This window comes from Megascapheus bottae, chromosome 2, assembly GCF_031878675.1.
Source record: "Megascapheus bottae isolate mThoBot1 chromosome 2, mThoBot2.hap1, whole genome shotgun sequence".
Classification (NCBI taxonomy): Eukaryota; Metazoa; Chordata; class Mammalia; order Rodentia; family Geomyidae; genus Megascapheus; species Megascapheus bottae.
Genome location: NC_143510.1, coordinates 7,492,820 through 7,511,904, shown reverse-complemented (window position 1 = coordinate 7,511,904; position 19,085 = coordinate 7,492,820). Strand labels below are relative to the sequence as shown.

The 19,085-nt window shown below is 42.1% G+C and overlaps 1 protein-coding gene across 1 annotated transcript in view; it reads left to right on the top strand.

The window, feature by feature from the left end:
• Nucleotides 1–19,085, top strand: part of LOC150066331 (protein O-mannosyl-transferase TMTC1-like) — a 128,071-nt gene that overhangs the window by 18,775 nt on the left and 90,211 nt on the right. The window contains 3 exon segments of the mRNA XM_090320013.1: nt 3,812–3,885; nt 4,914–5,090; nt 12,024–12,224. Coding sequence (XP_090176139.1) covers nt 3,812–3,885; nt 4,914–5,090; nt 12,024–12,224 — 452 coding nt within the window.

Sequence of the window (19,085 nt, the reverse complement as noted above, 5' to 3'; positions counted from 1 at the left end):
GGCTAGTTCTAATCTATTGCCAGAGACAATATGACTTCTCTGACAAATAGTTTTAAAATTCCAGTTGCAAATCTGTACTGGGGAATCTTGGGATCAGTGATCACAGAAAAGATCTAAATGACAGGACAGTTTTTGTTGTTGTTGTTGTTTTGTTTTTAATGTGCTTATACTAGAGCTTGAACTTGGGACCAGGATGCTGTTCTTTAATTTTTCACCCAAGATTAGCACCTTATCACTTGAGCCACATCTCTATGTCCAGTTTTTTGCAGGCTAATTGTAGATAAGGATCCTATGGACTTTTTTTTCCCGAAGATGGCTTCATACCTGGATCCTCAGATGTCAGCCTTTGAGGAGCTGGGCTTATAGGTGTGAGTCACTGGCACCAGGCAACAATAAGAGTTTGAATTCAGGAGTGGCAAGGGAGAGAGGCTAAAGGCTGGCAACTTTAGGCAGTGTGATAATGAGCTAATAAAGCTTGAGTTTGATTCTAAGAAAAGAGGCAAATCCTATTAACAAATTGACCCTGGAAAAGAGATTTAGCAAACTTTTGTACTAATCAAAAAACAAAACGAAACAATCTATAGAAACACAACTAAAGGGGCAAAGAATTTCAAGAGCTGTTATTTATTTTGAGAAGGTATTTACATTTACAAGAGGGCTGTATAAGGAATTTGACATTGCTAATAATTTACACTGTGAAGTAGAGGGAGGGAGGGAGGGTGAGAGGGAGGGAAGGGGAGAGAGAGAGAGAGGGAGAGAGAGATTTCATTTCAGGTTTCTGAAGGCGAGGTAGAGAATTAGAAAAAGATGTGCATTATAGATGATGATGCATAAATTGTTAAAACACACACAGAGACCCTGGTGACATGGGGGAAGAAGTTACTGGAACCTTACTCTTCCTTTGTTAAACAAGAACAAAAATGGGTTTAGAAGTTAGCTCAGAAAGGGTGGAGAATTTAAATTTGGAGAATGAACTTGGGTTTAAATACTTTGATATAAATCTGTCTGAACCTGTTGGTATGATTGTTAGTTACATAAGTCACAGTGGCTAAGAAGAGCATTCTTGGTGTGGAACCTTCTAGAAGGTGGATGAGGAGCCTCTCCCATAGCTGGTTTGCAGCCCATAGAAGATCTAGAGTACAGACACACAGTGGCTACAAGACAGAGCATTAAGCTGGGCATTAGTGGCTTGCACTTAATATTCCAGCTACTCAGTAGGATGAGACCTGAGGATCTCAGTTTGAAGCATTTTTTAGGACATTCACATTTTTTTTTCTGAATTCTGAGTCATCAGAAAAAGCAGAGTAATTGACAAATAGGGGAAATTACTATAATTCTCCTCTGAAAACATGAATTTGATAATCAGAGAGACATTATTGGCTTGAAGGAATGTATTTGCATTGAATTGAAAGTAGGAGCAGGGCTGGGAGCATGGCCTAGTGGTCTAATGCTTGCCTAGAATGCATGAAGCCCTGGGTTTGATTCCCTGGTACCATATAACAGAAAAAGCCAGAAGTGGTACTATGGCTCAAGTGGTAGAGCTCTAGCCCTGAGGAAGCCCAAGGACAGTGCCCTGAGTTCAAGACCCAGGACTGGCAAAAAAGGAAAGAAAGTAGGAACACCCAGGCGCCAGTGGCTCATACCTGTAATCGTAGCTACTCAAGAGACTGAGATCTAAGGATTGTAGTTCAAAGTCAGCCTGGGCATGAAAATCCATGAGACTCTTATCTCCAATTAACCACCAGAAAACCAGAAGTGGCACTGTGGCTCAAGTGGTAGATTTTTAGACTTGCACAAAAGAAGCTCAGGAGCAGCACCAGGCCTTGGGTTCAAGCCCCAGAACCTGCACAGAAAGAAGGAAAGAAGGAAGTGAGGGAGGAAGGAAGGGAGTGCTAACACATAGAGGTGGAATTAATGATGACATTTCCAGAACAGGGACAGGTGGATATTGGAGAAAATGAGTTATAATTTAATTTGTCTGGCTCATGGCTGTGGACTTGTTAAGTCTCCATTCCTGGCCCTGACTGATGCTAATGGAACTTGTTCTTGCAGATAGAATAAATAATTATTAACAATTCTGCTTGGGTTCCAGTGGCTTATGCTATGCCTGGAATCTTAGCTACTCAGTGTAAGAAATGAGAGGCTAGTCACCAATAAGGGGCTCAAGGCTTTATTGAGGGACAGACCTGCTGGGGTGCTCCAAGCATGAAGGGAGGCAGGTGTTAGGTGGGCTACAGGAATTGGAGGGATAGTCTCATTTCCAGGAGTGTAACAAGACTGTTGGAACTGGGGCAGGAATTTGCACGTCACATTGGGAAAACAGTACAACACTAGGGAAATAGAAACCTAACCAGGGTGGGGACTTAGCAAGCTTAGACTCAGGATGGTAAGATCGGAGGCTTGTGGTTCAAAGCCAACCCTGGCAGGAAAGTCTGTCAGACCCCGATCTACACTTAACCAGCAAGAAGACTGGGAGCAGAACTGTGGTTCAAGTGGTAGAGTATCTGACTTGAGTGTAAAAGCCAAGTGAGAACCTAAGGCCCCAAGTTCAAGATTCAGTACTGGAATATACATATATACACACATAAAGAAGAGAAAAGACTGTGGAAATATCAGTAAACAGTAGCATTTGAAACAGGCAGGGTATCATTTGTATGAAATGCTTGTATTAGAACATCTCAGTCTGAAATTTTATAGCTTTTGAAATATTTGTTTGCACACAATGGGATATCAATGAGACAAGTCTAAGCACAAAATTCATCTATATTTCTCTATACACTTTATACACAAGCCTGAAGGTAATTTTTGTGTTGTGCTCTCAGTTGGCTTTTTTGCTCAAGGCTAATACTCTACCACTTTAGCCCACACCTTTACTTGTGGTGTTTTGCTGGTGAATTGGATATTTCTCTCAGATTTATCTTCCCTGGCTTCCTTTGAACTCTGATCCTCAGATTTCAGCCTCCAAAGAAGCTCGGGCTACAGGTGTGAGCCATCGTGCCCCACTGGGGGTAATCGCATACAGAATTTTTGGCATACTAATGGTGTGACTATGATGCCTGATATGAAATGTTCCTCTTGCTAGGACTCATGTATCAGTCTTCATTTTTAATATTTAGATTAGGGATGCTCAACCTGAAATGTATCCTCCAGGTCAAGGTTTAATAGAGTCATATGTCGAAATTGCCCACCAAGAATACATTTGTTTATAAAGTGTGTTATTTTTGGAATATTGCTAGTAGGATTTGTATGTTTGCCTGACCCTTCCTTTTCCTTTCTTTTTCTTGTGTTGGTACTAGGGCTCAATCTTAGGACCTAGGTTATCTTTTTTTGCTCAAAGCTGGTATCCTACTATTTTCTGGCTGGTTCAGGCTGGCCTCCAACTTGGTCCTCACATCTCAGTTTCCTGAATAGTTGGAGTTACAGATATGAGCCATCAGTACCTGGCTTAAGATTTTTTTAAAAAAAATAAGAGGTCAATAAGTGAATAAACTTTGGTACTATATTAAATGACTCTCATGAAAGAGAGGCTAGAAATATAGCTAAACATGAAAAATTTGCTCCTTTCTCTTTTTCTTATTCTGTGGACTTTTCCTGTATGCTTCACTTATTGTAAAATATATATGTATATATATAAAATAATCAGAGGTCATCAGAGGTGCATATGCCATATGTTGGACTTTGAAGAATGTGTGCTTTCTGTTATATTATACCTTTCATTCATCTAAAACAAATACATTTCTGTTAGTTTTCTGGACTAGTAATTCTAATAATTTTTTTGTTCTCAATTTTGTTATTGTGTTGCACTACCTAGGTGGCTGGGATTGTGGGTAGAGCGGATGTGTTAGCCTGCCTCCTGTTCCTGCTGGCTTTTCTCTCCTACAACAGGTAAGTGTAGAGTACTGTCCTCTGAGATTACTGTCACTGTGTGCCATGTGAAGAAGGAGCTTCCGTGTTGACAGTGGGAGGCTCTGCACTTTGAAGAGGTCTAGAGCTTCAGGGACAGGAGCTCCCTGGGTACCTGTCATTTCCAGCTCCACTTGGAACCAGAGCTATCATTGTAAGAGACGTTTCCAGTGCGAGGACTCTAAGCTTTTGCTTCTTGGTTGCTTTTACCTGCAGTGTCTGTCTGGAAATGGAATTTAAAATCTTTGCTTTAAGCCAGAACTTATTGAGGGGAGTATACAATGCTCTGGACTGTTTGCCATTTAATTTCTTCTCATTTGATTCCTTTTATTCCATCTTTATTATCCTCACTAAGGTTTAACATAGTAGGTTAGACTGTAGTGTTTCTCATCTGTCTTTTTCCAACTTAGAACTATTTCATCAAACAGGTAAAATGAGTTTCATTACCTCTTTTCTATTTATGTCATTATTTTCTATTATACTGTGCTTAAAATGCTCCAAATGATGAGATTCTCACCTGAGCTGTGATATCCTCATAGCCGAAAGTGTGGATTAAAAGAGTAGAAGTGGAGCAGGTGGCCAGGTGTGCAGGCCAGCCGTGCTGCTCACTCTGAAGTCATGTCTAGGGAAGGATTTCACTTTATCTTTACTGCACATCTCAGGGACTGGGTTTTAGGAATGCTGTTGTAAACTCTTGGCTCATTCTCTGGTGCTTAGCGACATGCACTTGGGCTTCAAGCAACCCTATGAAGCCCTGGACCAAAATCAATCTTTTCCCTTTTAGCTGCTCCACTGTGTTTTGGTCTCAGCTGCCCAAAAGTAATTCATGTATGAAGGAGAGAGAGAGGGAGAGGGGAAGGGAGAAGGGGAGGGAGAGGGAGAGATGCTCCTAGTTAAAATCACCTTCTGAGCACTAGACAGCAACATGGTTACTAGATCTTGCCCCAAAAGGTATGATATCTTAGTGGCCCACATTTCTTAGGTTAAGAAAATGTGCAATGTGTTTTCAGGAACCTGGGTCAGTGCTGTGCTGGGGAAAGATTTCCTTCCACGGATTCTCCTGTCTACTTGCTGCTGAGTCTGCTCCTGGGGACATGCGCCATGCTGGTGAAAGAGACAGGCATCACTGTGTTTGGAGTGTGTTTGGTTTATGACCTCTTTTCTCCCTCCTACAAGGAAGGCAAGGTGTAAGTCATTTTATTACTATTTTTTGGATGCTGGTACTAGGACTGGAAATCAGGACCTCATGTTCTTGCTTGGCTTCTTTGCTCAAAGCTGATGTGTCGTGGTTTTTAGTTCTCGGTCCCTCCCGACCCGCAGGAGGGACAGGGAGAACACACCCTGACCAGGATGAGCCGAGAAAGGAGAGGGCCCACTGACCGCCCGCACCCAGCCCTCCCTCTCGGGAGGACAATCAGACGTGTCAGGGAGATCCGTCAAGGCAGGAACTCGTTTATTCAGGAAGTCCCTCCAGCTAATATCGGGTGCCGGAGCCTATCAGCACAAAGATGGGCAGGGCAGGGATGTCCACGTGTTTACTCTCACTATAGGTCTCAGCAGAGAGTGATAAAGCAATAACACATTTGTACCTAATGGTAATCAAGTCTCAGCAGAAAGTGATTCACAATACTGACGATATAGCTCAAAGTTAGGCATGGCGTTCATACATGACAGCTCATTTCTTTTTTTTTTTATTGTAATTAGTAAAAGGGTTACATGATATTTGCCAGATAGAAGGTGCGTTAATTCACATACATTGATACCCTTTCACATGTCTTGGTACCCATTTCCCTCCCCCCCCCACACCCCCCACCCGTCTTGGTTTTCCCCCATGTCAGCTCATTTCTTTGTGTGGTTATCCTACTCAGTGATGCAGATTCATGGGCCAGCCTGCCCCTGCACTCGGCTTCCAGCATCTCCCCTGTCTTTATTTTAGAAAAAAAAAGAAACAACCTAGGATCTATAGGGCTACCATCATATCAGATTGACTGTGCCTGTCTTAGGTGTCTCCAAGCTTGTTAGTCTTCTTACCTGTCATGGGATCACCAAGTACTCTCTACTTGGCTCCTGTCTTAGGTTGATAGGCTAACAGCTGGGACTTACCCGTCTCTCACTACCAGCTGTCCATTTGAGCAAGCCACACCTGAGGGGATGCACCTGTTTCCATGGCAGCAAATGCCATTAGCATTCACTGTCTGCGTTGACTGTATTATTTTACACAAGCAATGTAGACATATTACAATTATAGCACATAAAAACCCAAGCTGATCAATCCTGCCTACCTTTGACTAAATCACAAAATAGCGTCAAATAAAGATGACCAATCATCCAAGGTTGAAATATCAACATGTGTCTGATTAACAATAATTATTTGTGCACGTAGAGAGGCCGTCAAGTTATCAAACTGAGCATTCCATGTTACGTCCAAGTTCTTTAGACAGATTAGCTGCTCGACTGAAATTATTATATGGTACTCCGTCAAGCAAAATCCGGAATAAGCAACTACACAAGAGGTGCTCATCACCTGCTCCAGAATATTCAGTTGTTCTTGCAATAAATCAACTCGTTGATTAAGCATAACAATTCCAGTCCTCACATGCTGATTAATGGCTTCTTGGGTCTGCAATGCAGTATTCAAAGCTGTAGGAACCTCAGTGGCAAGGGCAATACTCGTGGCAGTAACGGCAGCCACTGATGCGGCAACAGCCACCGCCATGGCCAGGGAAATACAAAAATCTCTTTTACTTCTTTTACTGATAAGCGGGAAAGCATTTTCCTCCACCTGTATGACTAAGAAAACAACATTCATGATAACATGAAAAACTAATAGAATTATTAGAACAAATAGAGATTGAAACCAATAGAAAAACTAAGACTACCACGCAAATGAACCGTAAGATTATCAGACAAAGGGATAATCCTAGGGAATAGGAGGGAGGCCAATGGAAGAATTAGTGGAAAACAAAGACGGAAATATTGGTTAGAGGAAGTGGCCACCCTTTAACAGTGGCCCATACGATGAGCTTGGGATCCACATGGGAGCACATTAAAAAGATACTCGTGCTAAGTAGAAGAGCCTTCATCTTGACCGACATGCTTCCAAGGAGCCTCCACCGTCTGACGTATCAGTCTCTCCGACACCCAGATGGGACTGTCAGCATCCTGTGTAAAAACACCAACACTTCCTCAACCCCACATGAGAACAGGGTCTGGTCCTTTCCAGTTTCCAGAGAGAATATCTTTCCAAATACTAAAGGCTTATGACTTCTAGAAGGATTAAAATGTCTCCTGCAGAATGTCCTTTAGCATCAAGAGTTAAAAAATTTAAAGTAAAAGGAGCTATAGCAAGTCTATCCTTGGGAGTCTTTGTTTTAAAAGCAACAATTTTAATGTCTGATATGCACGCTGTACTATCCCTTGCCCTTAAGGATTATAAGGAATACCTGTTTTATGAACAATATTTAAAGTTGCACAAAATTGAGGAAAGGAAGCAGATGTATATGCCAGACCATTATCTGGTTTTATACTTTTAGGCATCCCCATGGGTGCACATGCATGCAGCATGTGAGATATGACATCCTTACCATTTCTCCAGCATGAGAGGAAGCAGATATGAATCCAGAACAGGTATCAATAGATACATGCACCTACTGCAGAGTACCGAATCTAGGCACATGAGTAACATTCATTTGCCAAATGTGATTGGGTTGTAAACCTCTTGGATTTATACCCAGATAAGGCACTGGAAGGGAGGGAGCACACTTTTGACATTGTCTAACAACCATTCGGGCTTGCTCTTTTGTAATATTAAAGCGCTGTTTAAGGGTCATACTATTAACATGGAATTGAGAATGAAAGCGAGCAGCCTGTTTCATTACTGAAAAAACGAAAATAGTTTTCATAGCCAGGAAAGCTAATTGATTTCCTTTACTTAATGGGCCTGGAAATCCTGTGTGAGCTCGTACATGCCCGATAAAAACAGGATTGCTACATTTCCACAAAATTTTCTGAATCTGGAAAACCACAAAAATGGCGGGAGTTTGTGGTGAAATAGGTCCAGCAATTTCCAGAGAAGGAAAAGTTGAACAATATACAAGCTATCAGAAAAAACATTTAAAGGAACATGAGGATAGCGTTGTAAGACTACAATGATAGCCTCCGATTCTACTAACTGAGCAGACTTATGAGGGGTAACATGTGTAAGTACAGTATTTTTAGTAACCACAGCAGCAGGGCTGAGAGAAGATCCATCTGTAAATACTGTCAAAGCCTTTGGGATGGGATTCTTTTTAACTATAGTGGGAAATATAATGGGATGTTCTGAACAGAATGATAACAAACTAGATTTGGGAGGATGATTACCAAAGTAGGCTTGAGTAGAGCATTGTATAATGGCCCATTCGTTGGTATTTCTGATTAAATATTCCAATTGTTGAAATGTATAAGGGGTAATAATCTCACAAGGATGAACTCCAAAAACCCTAAGGGAGGTAGTAAGGGCTTGCATAATTAATTCAGCTATCATAGATGGATAAGGCATAATAACTTTCTTTAGGGAAGTTGAAAAATGGACCCACAAAAGAGGACCTTCTTGCCAAAAAAAACTCCGGTAGGTGTATAAGCAGAAGAAATTACAATAAACATGAGCTCTTTAGAAAAGTCAATACGATCACAATGAGCTCTTTCAATGGCTTTTTCTACAATAAGCAAAGCTTTTCTTCCTTCTGGAGTAAGCTCCCTATGAGACGAGAGATCAGGATCCCCTCGTAATATCTCAAATAAGGGTTTAAGTTGTCCTGTAGATAGCCCCAAGGAGGGACGCAGCCAACTAATATCCCCTAAGAGATGTTGAAAATCATTTAAAGCAATCAATTTATCTTTAGCAATTTGAATTTTTTGTGGCTTAATACACGTATCCATAATTTGATATCCCAAATACAGAACGGGAGAACCTGATTGTACCTTTTCCTCAGCTGTATGTAGTCCATGACTCTTTAACATATCCGACATCAAGCCAAAAAGTTGTAAAAGTAAATTTAAATTATGGTGTGCTAATAAAACATCATCCATGTAATGTATTACCATTACATCAGGATAGCTTTCTCTAAGCGGCTTAATGGCTGCATCAACATGCACCTGACATATTGCAGGGCTGTTAGCCATACCCTGAGGTAGGACTTTCCATTGAAATCTTTGACAAGGATCTTCATTATTTATAGCGGGTACTGAAAAGGCAAACCTTGGAACATCCTCAGGATGTAATGGAATAGAAAAAAATCCTTAATGACAATAGTAATTATTTGATATCCCTTTGGAATGGCTAGAATGGCTACAGGATTAGGGAGGCCAGGTTGCGTGGGACCCATAAGTTGCATAGAAGTATTAATGCCCTCAAATCATGAAGATGTTGCCATTTCCAGATTTCTTCTTTTATTACAAAAATAGGGGAATTCCAAGGAGAAATAGAGGGCTCAGTGTGGCCAGCTTGCAGTTGTTCTTGTACTAACTTTTGGGCCGCTTGGAGTTTCTCCTTTGACCAGGGCCACTGAGGGACCCAAATAGGACTCTTAAATTTTCAGGTTATTTTTAATGGTGATTTCGCAGTGGTCCTTAATGAAAAGGATAACCAACTCCACAGCGGTCTTTTTTTGGGTTATGGGCAGAGGCTAAGGATTTCCGTGAAGATGTTTTCCTAGACCTTTCCCTTCCAGGTAACCCTACTTGTGCATCATTGTCCAGGCTCTCTTACCTGGATAATATCCTCAGTCAGGTTTTACCATCTAGGATTCTTTGTTTTCCTTGACAGGTTCTGTGGTAAGATGTTCTCCCATTTGCTGTAATATATTTCTGCCCCATACTGTGATAGGCAACGATGCCAACAATAAGGCTGAAAAGTGCCTTTGTATTCCTCCTCACTCCGTTCAGGACTCTGTGAAAATCCTAACCCCCTCAGTGTGCAATCAGCCTTCTGAAGAGGCCATTGCTTAGGCCAATGTTGAGCGTTGATAATGGATATGTCTGCCCCAGTATCAAGGAGACCCTCAATGGTCATTCCTTGCACAAGTAATTTGAGCAGAGGCCTTTTTGAACAATCCTGCACCCAACAAACCATTTGTTCTTTCCCAGTTGACCCAAATCCCTTGGATTCTCTGTTTTGAGGCATATGCATACTTGGAAGTAAGATTAATTGGGCTATTCTATCTCCTGGACTGATGACTGAGATACCATGGGGAGAATTCACCATAATTTTAATTTCACGTGTATAATCACAATCTATAACCCCTGGAAAGATATGAAGGCCGGAAAGGGTAAGCGAACTATGCCCAAGAAGTAAGCCTACTGAATTGGAGGGAGAGGCCCTGACACCCCTGAAGGAATTAATTGGACTCCCATCTGAGGTGTTAATATGAGTGGGGAGGTAGAGCAGAGGTCCAATCCTGCATTGCCTGAGGTTCCTCGGACGAGAGAGTCAATCGAAAGAAAGGATTATGATGAGGAAGGGTCTGTATTATGCCCAGAGTATGGCTCACTGGCATCTCCATAGCCCTGTACATTTGCGGGCCCAGAGGCAAAGGGCCCCGCCTTCCATTTTTTGACCAGGGCCTATTTACCGGGTTCCCATCAATGTCAGTGGCAGATCTACTCATTGGCCCAATGTTTACCCCTTCTACAGTGCCAGATCCCTGGCACTGGGGACTTTTCTGTCTTTACCACCAAAGCTCTTTGGGGCCCCTTATTAGGACATTGCTTCTTAAAGTGTCCTTGTTGGCCTCACTGAAAACAAGTTCTTTGTCTAGCTCCCCCTGCAGGGCCCAAGGGAGATACACCCCTCATGGCTGCCACAATCACCTGTCCTGTGACCATTGCATCATTAATGTCCCCACAGACTTTTATGTAAACTGATAAATCCTTTTTCCCTTTCCATGGTCATTGCAGCTTGACACCATTTGTTTGCCTTTTCAAATGCCAGCTGAAGTATTAATGGCATCGCAGTGTCAGCATCGCCAAAGACACGAGTGGCTGTTTTGAGTCTATCTACGAAATCTGCATAAGGCTCGTTAGGTCCCTGAAGAACCTTTGAGAGATTACCTTGTAAATCACCAGAACCTTGTAAGGTCTTCCATGCTCTGGTAGCTGCAGTAGCAATCTGCGCATGTGTTCCTGGTTCACACTGAAGCTGTGCCTCTAACGCGGCATACTGACCCTCACCTGTAAGCATCTCTATTTCTTTGTGGGAAACCGGCTGCAGCATTTCTACGTGACGTTTCTAGGGATAACTCCTGCCAGCCAGTCTTTCAAATCAGATATTGTCCTCCACTCAGCACTGCCTTACATAATTTTTTCCAATCATTGGGAACCAAATTTAAATTTGCCAATGAGTCTAACATACTAATAGTGAAAGGCGCTTGGGGTCCATAAGCCATAACAGACTCCTTTAGCTGCTTAACAGATTTAAAATCTATTGGTTGATGAAATCTCACCTGATTTTGATCCTCAAACACTGGAAAACCCCTCCCATCCCCCATTTCTAACACTTCTGCTCTTTTAGCTAACTTGCGGATAGATCGCTGTTGGCTCCTCCCATGGAGTTGCAGATGGCAGTGGCTCCCTACCTTGCAATTCTGCACCCGAGCACAGGCTTTCTAAATCACTACTATTTAATTCTTCCTCTTCCTGCTTACTCGATTCTCTCAAGTATTTCTCCAAGCGTCTTTGTGCTTCTTTCCACCTGTTCTTTTAACTGTTTGGACAAAAACAGGCACTCCCGTACAAGTTGCCACATAGGAAATGTTACAGTATTTTACCTTGTTTTCTGATATACTGTATATGCTTATTTGGTTATTTGAAATCAGATAGGGAAGGGGGGAAAACAAGATGAGGGGTAGGGTGGGGGAGGGAAATGGGGACCAAGACATGAGAAAGGGTATCAATGTTTGTGAAGTTATGCACCTTCTATCTGGTGAATATAATGTAACCCTTCTATTAGTTACAATAAAAATATATGAAAAAAATAAGGGGCTCAAGGTCTTGACTGGTTGTTTTTAGGGAGCAAAGGAGCTGGTGTCTCTCGGCATAATAAATTGTTCATGATAACTTTGTTTATTCTGTTATGTACTCAGGAGCAACGGAGTCCTCCCTGAGCACAGCCCTCAGCAGCCTGGGAGCCCCCGCACCTCCTCCCTGCCACCCCACTCCCACCGAGATCTCGGGAGGCAGCGGTTCCCACACAAAGTGGGTTGGGGTGGTTGCCATTCCCCCCTGCCACCAGAACCCAAAAGTGGATTTCTGCTATCTCCAAGAACCCTGTGGACCCTCATGAGGTACTGGATTAGGTGTTGGTAGCATGTCTTCACTGTTCAGCATTGCCTGGAGAAGGCACCTTTTTTCACTCTCTCCCTCCTCTTGTCTTTTCATCTTTTTCCTTTTCTTCTGTTCTCTGTCCCTCTCTCCCTTCGTTGCCTGTATGAATTGGGATAAGAAGAAAGGAATAAGCCAGTTGCTGGTGGCTACTCAGGAGGCTGAGATCTAGGATTGTGGTTTGAAGCCAGCCCAAGCAGGAAAATCCACGAGACTCTTATCTCCCATTAGCCTCCAGAAAACTAAGGGTGGAGCTGTGGCTCAACATGGTGGAGTGCCAACCTTGAGCAAAAAAGCTCAGGAATAGCACCCAGGCCCCGAGTTCAGCCCTAGGACAGAGAGAGAGGGGAAGGGGGAGAGGAAGAGGGAGAGGATAGGGAATAGCTAGAGGAAGCAAGGAAGGCCCTTGCTATCATTTGAAGATAGAAGTCACGGGCCCTGGTCTGTGAAGCTTCCGCATCAAAAGAGTCCCCTCCCTTTCCTGGATATGCTCTGCCAACACCTATTCATGGACTGTCATGTGAATTAAATTCTTTTTCAACTTTTAAAATGTGTGTGTGTGTGCGTGTGTGTGTGTGTGTGTGCGTGTGTGCGCTGTGCGCACGCGCGCAAGTGTGCATATGCCGATACTGAAGCTTGAACTTGGGACCTTGTATTCTCATTTGACATGTTGGTTGGTTGGTTGGTTGGTTGGTGTCCTGCTACTTAAGCCACATACTTTTAGCAAGTTAATTGGAGATAAGAATCCCAGGGATTTCCCTGCCCAGGCTGGCTTTGAATCTCAATCCTTAGATCTCAATTTTTTGAGTAGCTAGGATAACAGATGTGAGCCGCCAGAGCCGGGCCTGTTGGTGTGAATTTATGACAGTACAGGTGTGGAAGGGAATCCCGGGAACTCTTCTCCACATATTTCTGAGGATTCAAGAAAACCGTGAGTGTGAGATTATCCTTCTTGTGACTGCTTTGATCTAGTGCTGGCAATTAGCAGTGTGTTCATCATCAATGCACGCAACGAAGTAGGTGGTTTACTTCTTTTATACCTCAAGCTGCAGGAAAGTGAGAATTTAGCAGCTATTTGTTTAAGATGAGCTCAGGCACATAAGAATTCTCAAGAGTTTCCTGGATCACTGATGGCAACTCCAAACACAGGTTGAATAATCCCACGAAGGGCATCAAAGTGAAGCCTAGTTTATAGAATAAGAACTTGAAGCACAACAGAAAAAAGTAAGAGACTCCTTAAACTAGACTAGTAGCCTTGATTGCATTTCCCAGTTGGAAATTTTCTGGTTCATCTAGGACACTGGTAGTTTATGCTTGTAATCCTTGCTATTCAGGAGACTGAAATCTGAGGATCACAGTTCAAAGCCAGCCCAGGCTAAAAAGCTCATGGCACTCTTCTCTGCACTTAATCATTTCCTAAAAGCTGGAAGTGGAGGTACGGCTTAAGTGGTAGAATACCAGCCTATGCAAAGAAGTCAAATGATGAGTACCCAAGGCCCAGAGTTCAGTGTGTGTGTGTGTGTGTGTGTGTGTGTGTGTGTGTGTGTGTGGCTTTTTGTTCTTGTTGTTGGTTGTGGGACTTGACCTATGGGCCTGGGCTACTGCTCTACCTCTTGAGCTACAGCCCCACTTCCAGTTTTAATTAAGGAGATAAGAGTCACATGGACGTTAGTGCCTGGACTGGCTTTGAACCAGGATCCTCAGATCTCAGCCTCCTGAGTAGCTAGGATTACGGGCATGAGCCACCACTTTCTCTTTTGGTTCTGTTTTTTTTTTTTAATTTCTATTTATTTATTTTTTTGCCAGTCCTAAGGCTTGAACTCTTAGGAATGGGCTCTATCCTTGAGCCTCTTTTGTGCACAAGGCTAGTGCTTTACTACTTGAGCCACAGATCCATCTTCAGCTTTTTCTCAGACTTTCCTGCCCAGCCTGGCTTCAAACCACTATCCTCATGTCTCAGCCTCCTGAGTAGCTAGGATTATAGGCGTGAGCCACTGCACCTGGCTTTCCTTTGGTTTTTAAACTGAGCTTAGAATAAAAATAATTTCCTCAAAATATTTCTTGGCTTAATTCGGAACATTACACTAAAAGCTTCTTCCAATAAATCTCATGCTAAGAGGCAAATTCTTTTTAATTTATGGATAAGATTCGGTGGAGTTTCTACTCATTGACAGAGCCGCGTTTGTTCTCAGTTGGATACTGATTCCTGGCAGCCTTCACCGCTCTGTGAATCGCAGCCAGTTTGTGGTACGTTCTCTTTCTCACCACGCAGAGCAGTCAAGCTCAGGCGTCTGCTTCCAACTGCATGCACCAGGACATATGTTGAAAGAGAAAACTCTCAGGAGGCAGGCATTTCAGGTTGGCATGAGACACAAGCAGCTCCTGGACTGGATCTCAAGTGGTACACTTTTCTATTGGCAACCAATGCCATCTACAGTACTCAGGAATAGCAGTTCAAGGCCAACTCCACGTGGTTTAATGGCAGCTTTCTGTTCTTACCCAGAGCATTGCAGGCACTTGTAGGGGGTTGTAAGTAGTTGTTGTGGATTCCTTACTCTTTTGGTTAATGCTATTGTCGTCCAGTTTAGCATTTCTTGTTTCCTGTTCCATTTCTTTTTTTTTTTGTTTGTTTGTTTTTGTTTTTCTTTTTTTCCAGTCCTGGGCTTGAGCTCAGGGCCTGAGCACTGTCCTTGGACTTTCTCAAGGCTAGAGCTCTACCACTTGAGCCTCAGCACCACTTCCGGCATTTTTCTATGTATGTGGTACCGAGGAATCGAACCCAGGTCTTCGTGCATGCTAGGCAAGCACTTTAACCACTAGGCCAAACTCCTGGCCCCCATTTCTTTTTAAAGAAGTCTGTCAGAGTGATAGTAATAAAAGCAGTGCCATTTTGTCTTAGCTTTGTAAACACTTATAGGGCATATAAATGATTCTTTTGTGACACTTTGAGGATCCTCAGATCTGCCTGCTGAGTAGTGGGGATTATAGGAGTGAGACACTGACACCAAACTCTGTTTCAGATTCCTCAAATATTATAGTACTTATACCTATTGTGAAAAATGAGTTAACATGTAAAATGAGCTTCTAATAGCTATTTTTTTTTGTCTGTTGTGGGGCTTGAACTCAGGGCCTAGGTGTTGTCTCTGAGTTCTTTTGTTCAAGGCTAGTGCTCTACCACTTTGAGCCACAGCTCCTCTTCTGGTTTTTGAGTAGTTAATTGGAGATAAGAGTCTCACAGGTACTTTTCTGCCCAGGCTAGCTTCAAACCGTGATCCTTAGATCTGAGTCTCCTGAGTAGCTAAGATTTCAGGTGTGAGTCACTGGCACCTGGCTTTATAATAGCCTTTAAATATAGCTTTTCATAACTCCTGCTCATGTTTACTTCATGCTCAAACCTGATTGGAATAATTATTGTTTAGAAATGTTTTCTTTTATTAACTTCCCTTTTTGGCTATATTTCTAAAGGAAAATTGTGAACTTTGACTCATCATATGCTTTGACTTGTTTACATTATTTAGTTGGTTTCATTTCATGGGATTACAATATTTTAGAGGGAAATATTCAATAATGAAAGTTAAACATATTTGTAGCATTGATTGAAGACTCATCAGAGTTTAATAGGATAAAGAAAGCTTGTGATAAGACTTCATTTTTAGCTAATGAATGCTGGCCTCATTTAAAAAAACTCAGAATTCGTAGTTCTTAGCTTCTGAGCTTGTTGACTTTTTAATATTGTCATGTATTTAGGATGCTAGTTGAGTGAAGCATTAATAAATCATTAGGTGGAAAATCAAATAAAGGCTTAATTCACTAGTTTTTAAAATAGACATCCTAATTACCATGAAAGAAGTGTTTCCTATTATGGATTTATGAATTTTTAATAGCATTCATAGTACCATGATCTTTATTCCTTTATGTAGAAGGTGAACATTCATAATGATTCTGAAATCTTTGGAAGCTGCTGTTTCCAAGAGGGACTCAACATTATATTAAGATTTTTCCTTGTCAGATGCTGGTGGCTCAGGACTATAATCCTAGCTACTGAGATCTGAGAATTAAGGTTTGAAATCAGCCCATGCAGAAAGTCTGGGCTCTTACATCCAATTAACCAGAAAAAAATAGCCAGAACTGGAGATGTGGCTCAAGTTAACGAGCACCAGCCTTGAGCAAAAGACTCAAAAATAGCTCCCAGGGATGGGAGTGTGGCCTAGTGGTGGTAGAGTGCTTGCCTAGCATTCACAAAGCCCTGCATTTGATTCCTTGGTACCACATACACAGAAAAAGCCTGAAGTGGTGCTGTGGCTCAAGTGGTAGAGCACTAGCCTTGAGAAAGCCCAAGGACAATGCCCAAGCCCTGAGTTCAAGCCCCAAGACTGGCAAAAAAAAAAAAGAGAGACAGAGAACAGCTCCCAGTCTAGTCTCTGAGTTCAAGCCTCTGTACCCTCCACTTCCTCTAAAAGATTTGTCCTTAATGCTTTAGCTTTTGTGAATATTGCTGGAGTGTTGGAATGGAATTTTATGGATTTTTAGGATATAAAGGCAAATGAATTTATCTAATTGGAAAAAAAATCCAAATCCAAACAACCAACCGGAGTTATGCAAAAAGATGGAATGCTGTTTGTGTTGTATCTTATGAACTCAGTATGCTCTAGACATGTGATGAATTATTGGTATATTTCAGGGTCTGTATGGTGGAGTGTTTGTTAAACATTTAATGTTAAATGTTTGTAAAAGGGATTTTTTATCTTAAAAAATACTGTCAGGATAATGTATAGAGGGGTTACAGTTACATTTGTCAGGTAGTAGGTGCTTTACTTTTTGCACATTGATACCATCTCATGTTTTTGTCCCCATTTCCCTCCTCTACTCCCTCCCAATCATCTTGTTTCCCCCCTTCCCTATTTCCAATAAACCAATAAATGTATATACAATATACCAGGAAACAAAGTCAGATACAGTAACAACATGAGATTTGTAAGAGTTTTTAAAGCTTTATTTTTTTTTGTCTTTCTCATCATAAGAATGAGAGTAGCAGGAGTTACTGTTTGTAATGCAGGAAAGGTGAATCCATGTGTTGACTTAATCGATTTTTTCCTTCTGAGGATCCCAATTGGGAACAAGTTCAGGCAGAAAAGTCACTGAGTCTATCTCCAGACAGCCACCACAAACCTTCAAGTGGAATTGTGGCTCAAGTGGCAGAGCTCTAGCTTTGAGTGAAAAAGCTAAGGGACAGACAGTGCCCAGGCCTTGACTTCAATCCCTGTATGGAAACAACAACAAAAACTAAAAACCAGAAAGCTGATTGAAATGATCAGCTTGTCTAAAATGGTTAAAGTCATCATGATGGGGCAATAATTGGTTGAAAATACTGTCATAGCTAGGCATGGTAGAACATGCCTACAATGCCAGCACTTAAAAAACTGAGGCAGGAGGATTGGAAGTTTGAGTCCGGTCTTCCCTTTAATTATAAAACTGCACTTTTGGTTGTCATGTCTCCATTTTCTGCCCAATTCTGTTTGCTTCTTTCTTCTTTCCAGTTATAAAAGGCTTTTCAGCTGTATTTTTGTGCAAGTGTGAACCTAAAGGAATGCCTTTGGCATAAAACTCTTCCCAGCCCCTCATTGTTTATGAAAAGCCCAAACAATGCAGAAGATCCTGATAACTTTTCTTGGGGCTGAGTTTTTTTTTTTAATTTTATTTTTGAAAGAGAATACTTTGAAACTGGAGGTAAATGAGAAGGGGAGCAGAGCCTGCTGCTGGAAAATGGCTTCTCCTTGCCTTGGAGTTTGCTGTGGTTCTGGGCCAGTTGTTCTCTGTCTGGGTCTTGGGGTTATAGCTGAACTGACTCCGGAGAGCCAGAGGAGGATGGGGTCTGATATTCTCTGGTAGGTCTGCCCCACCTCCCCACACCCTTAGAACTCTGGGCTTGGGTGCTGTCCCTAGAGGGGGAAAAAAACTCCACTGTGTGAACCACAGCTCTGTTTCTGGCTTTTCCTGCTCTGGCTTGTTTTTCACCATTGTCCTCAGGTCTGTGTAGGAGGCCCACAGGCCCGAGCCAGCAGCACCTGGCTGAGGCTCTCAGGAAACTATTTACCTTCTCTCTTTTTAAATTGTTAAACTTCACTGGACAGGCTCTTGAGGATGGGTAGGCAGATGGTGGGGGACATTTTGATGGTTCCATTTTGTCATTGTCTTGTCTTTTCCATTTTGGATTCGTGACCTCAGTTCTTTTTAGAACTTAGGGCAGATGGATTTTCAGAAATGTCAATATTCAAGATAAAACATTGACTTCAGCTGTCTTACATTTCATCAAGTTGTGCATTTGCAAACTAAATTGTGTTGACCTTTAAAAGATAGTTTATTTGTTCCTTTGATAAACACATTAAACACTCAGAACAAAGGAGTGTCTCAAGAGGTCATTGTTGCTGGGCTCTGTGGCTCTTGCCTGTAATCCTAGCTACTCAGGAGGCTGAGATCTGAGGATCAAGGTTCAGAGCCAGCCCGGCACAAAAGGACCTAAGACTGTTATCTTCAGTTAACCTCTGGAAAAACCTCATGTCAAAGCTGTGTTTACTTAGTCATAGTGATGCATGTGGATTCCCAGTTTATTTTTTGTATGGGCTAATCAGTTGGTGGATGCTGTTGGGATTTGGATTCAGGTCATTGCTCTTGCTAAGCAGGTCCTCTACCACTTGAACCATCTCCTATAGTTATCCCCCTCTCCTATAGTTATTTTTCAGGTTGGCGTGCTTGTTCTTGCTTGGGCTACTGTAGATACAGATTCTCCTTATTTTATACCTCATGCTTAGGTGAGATGACAGGCG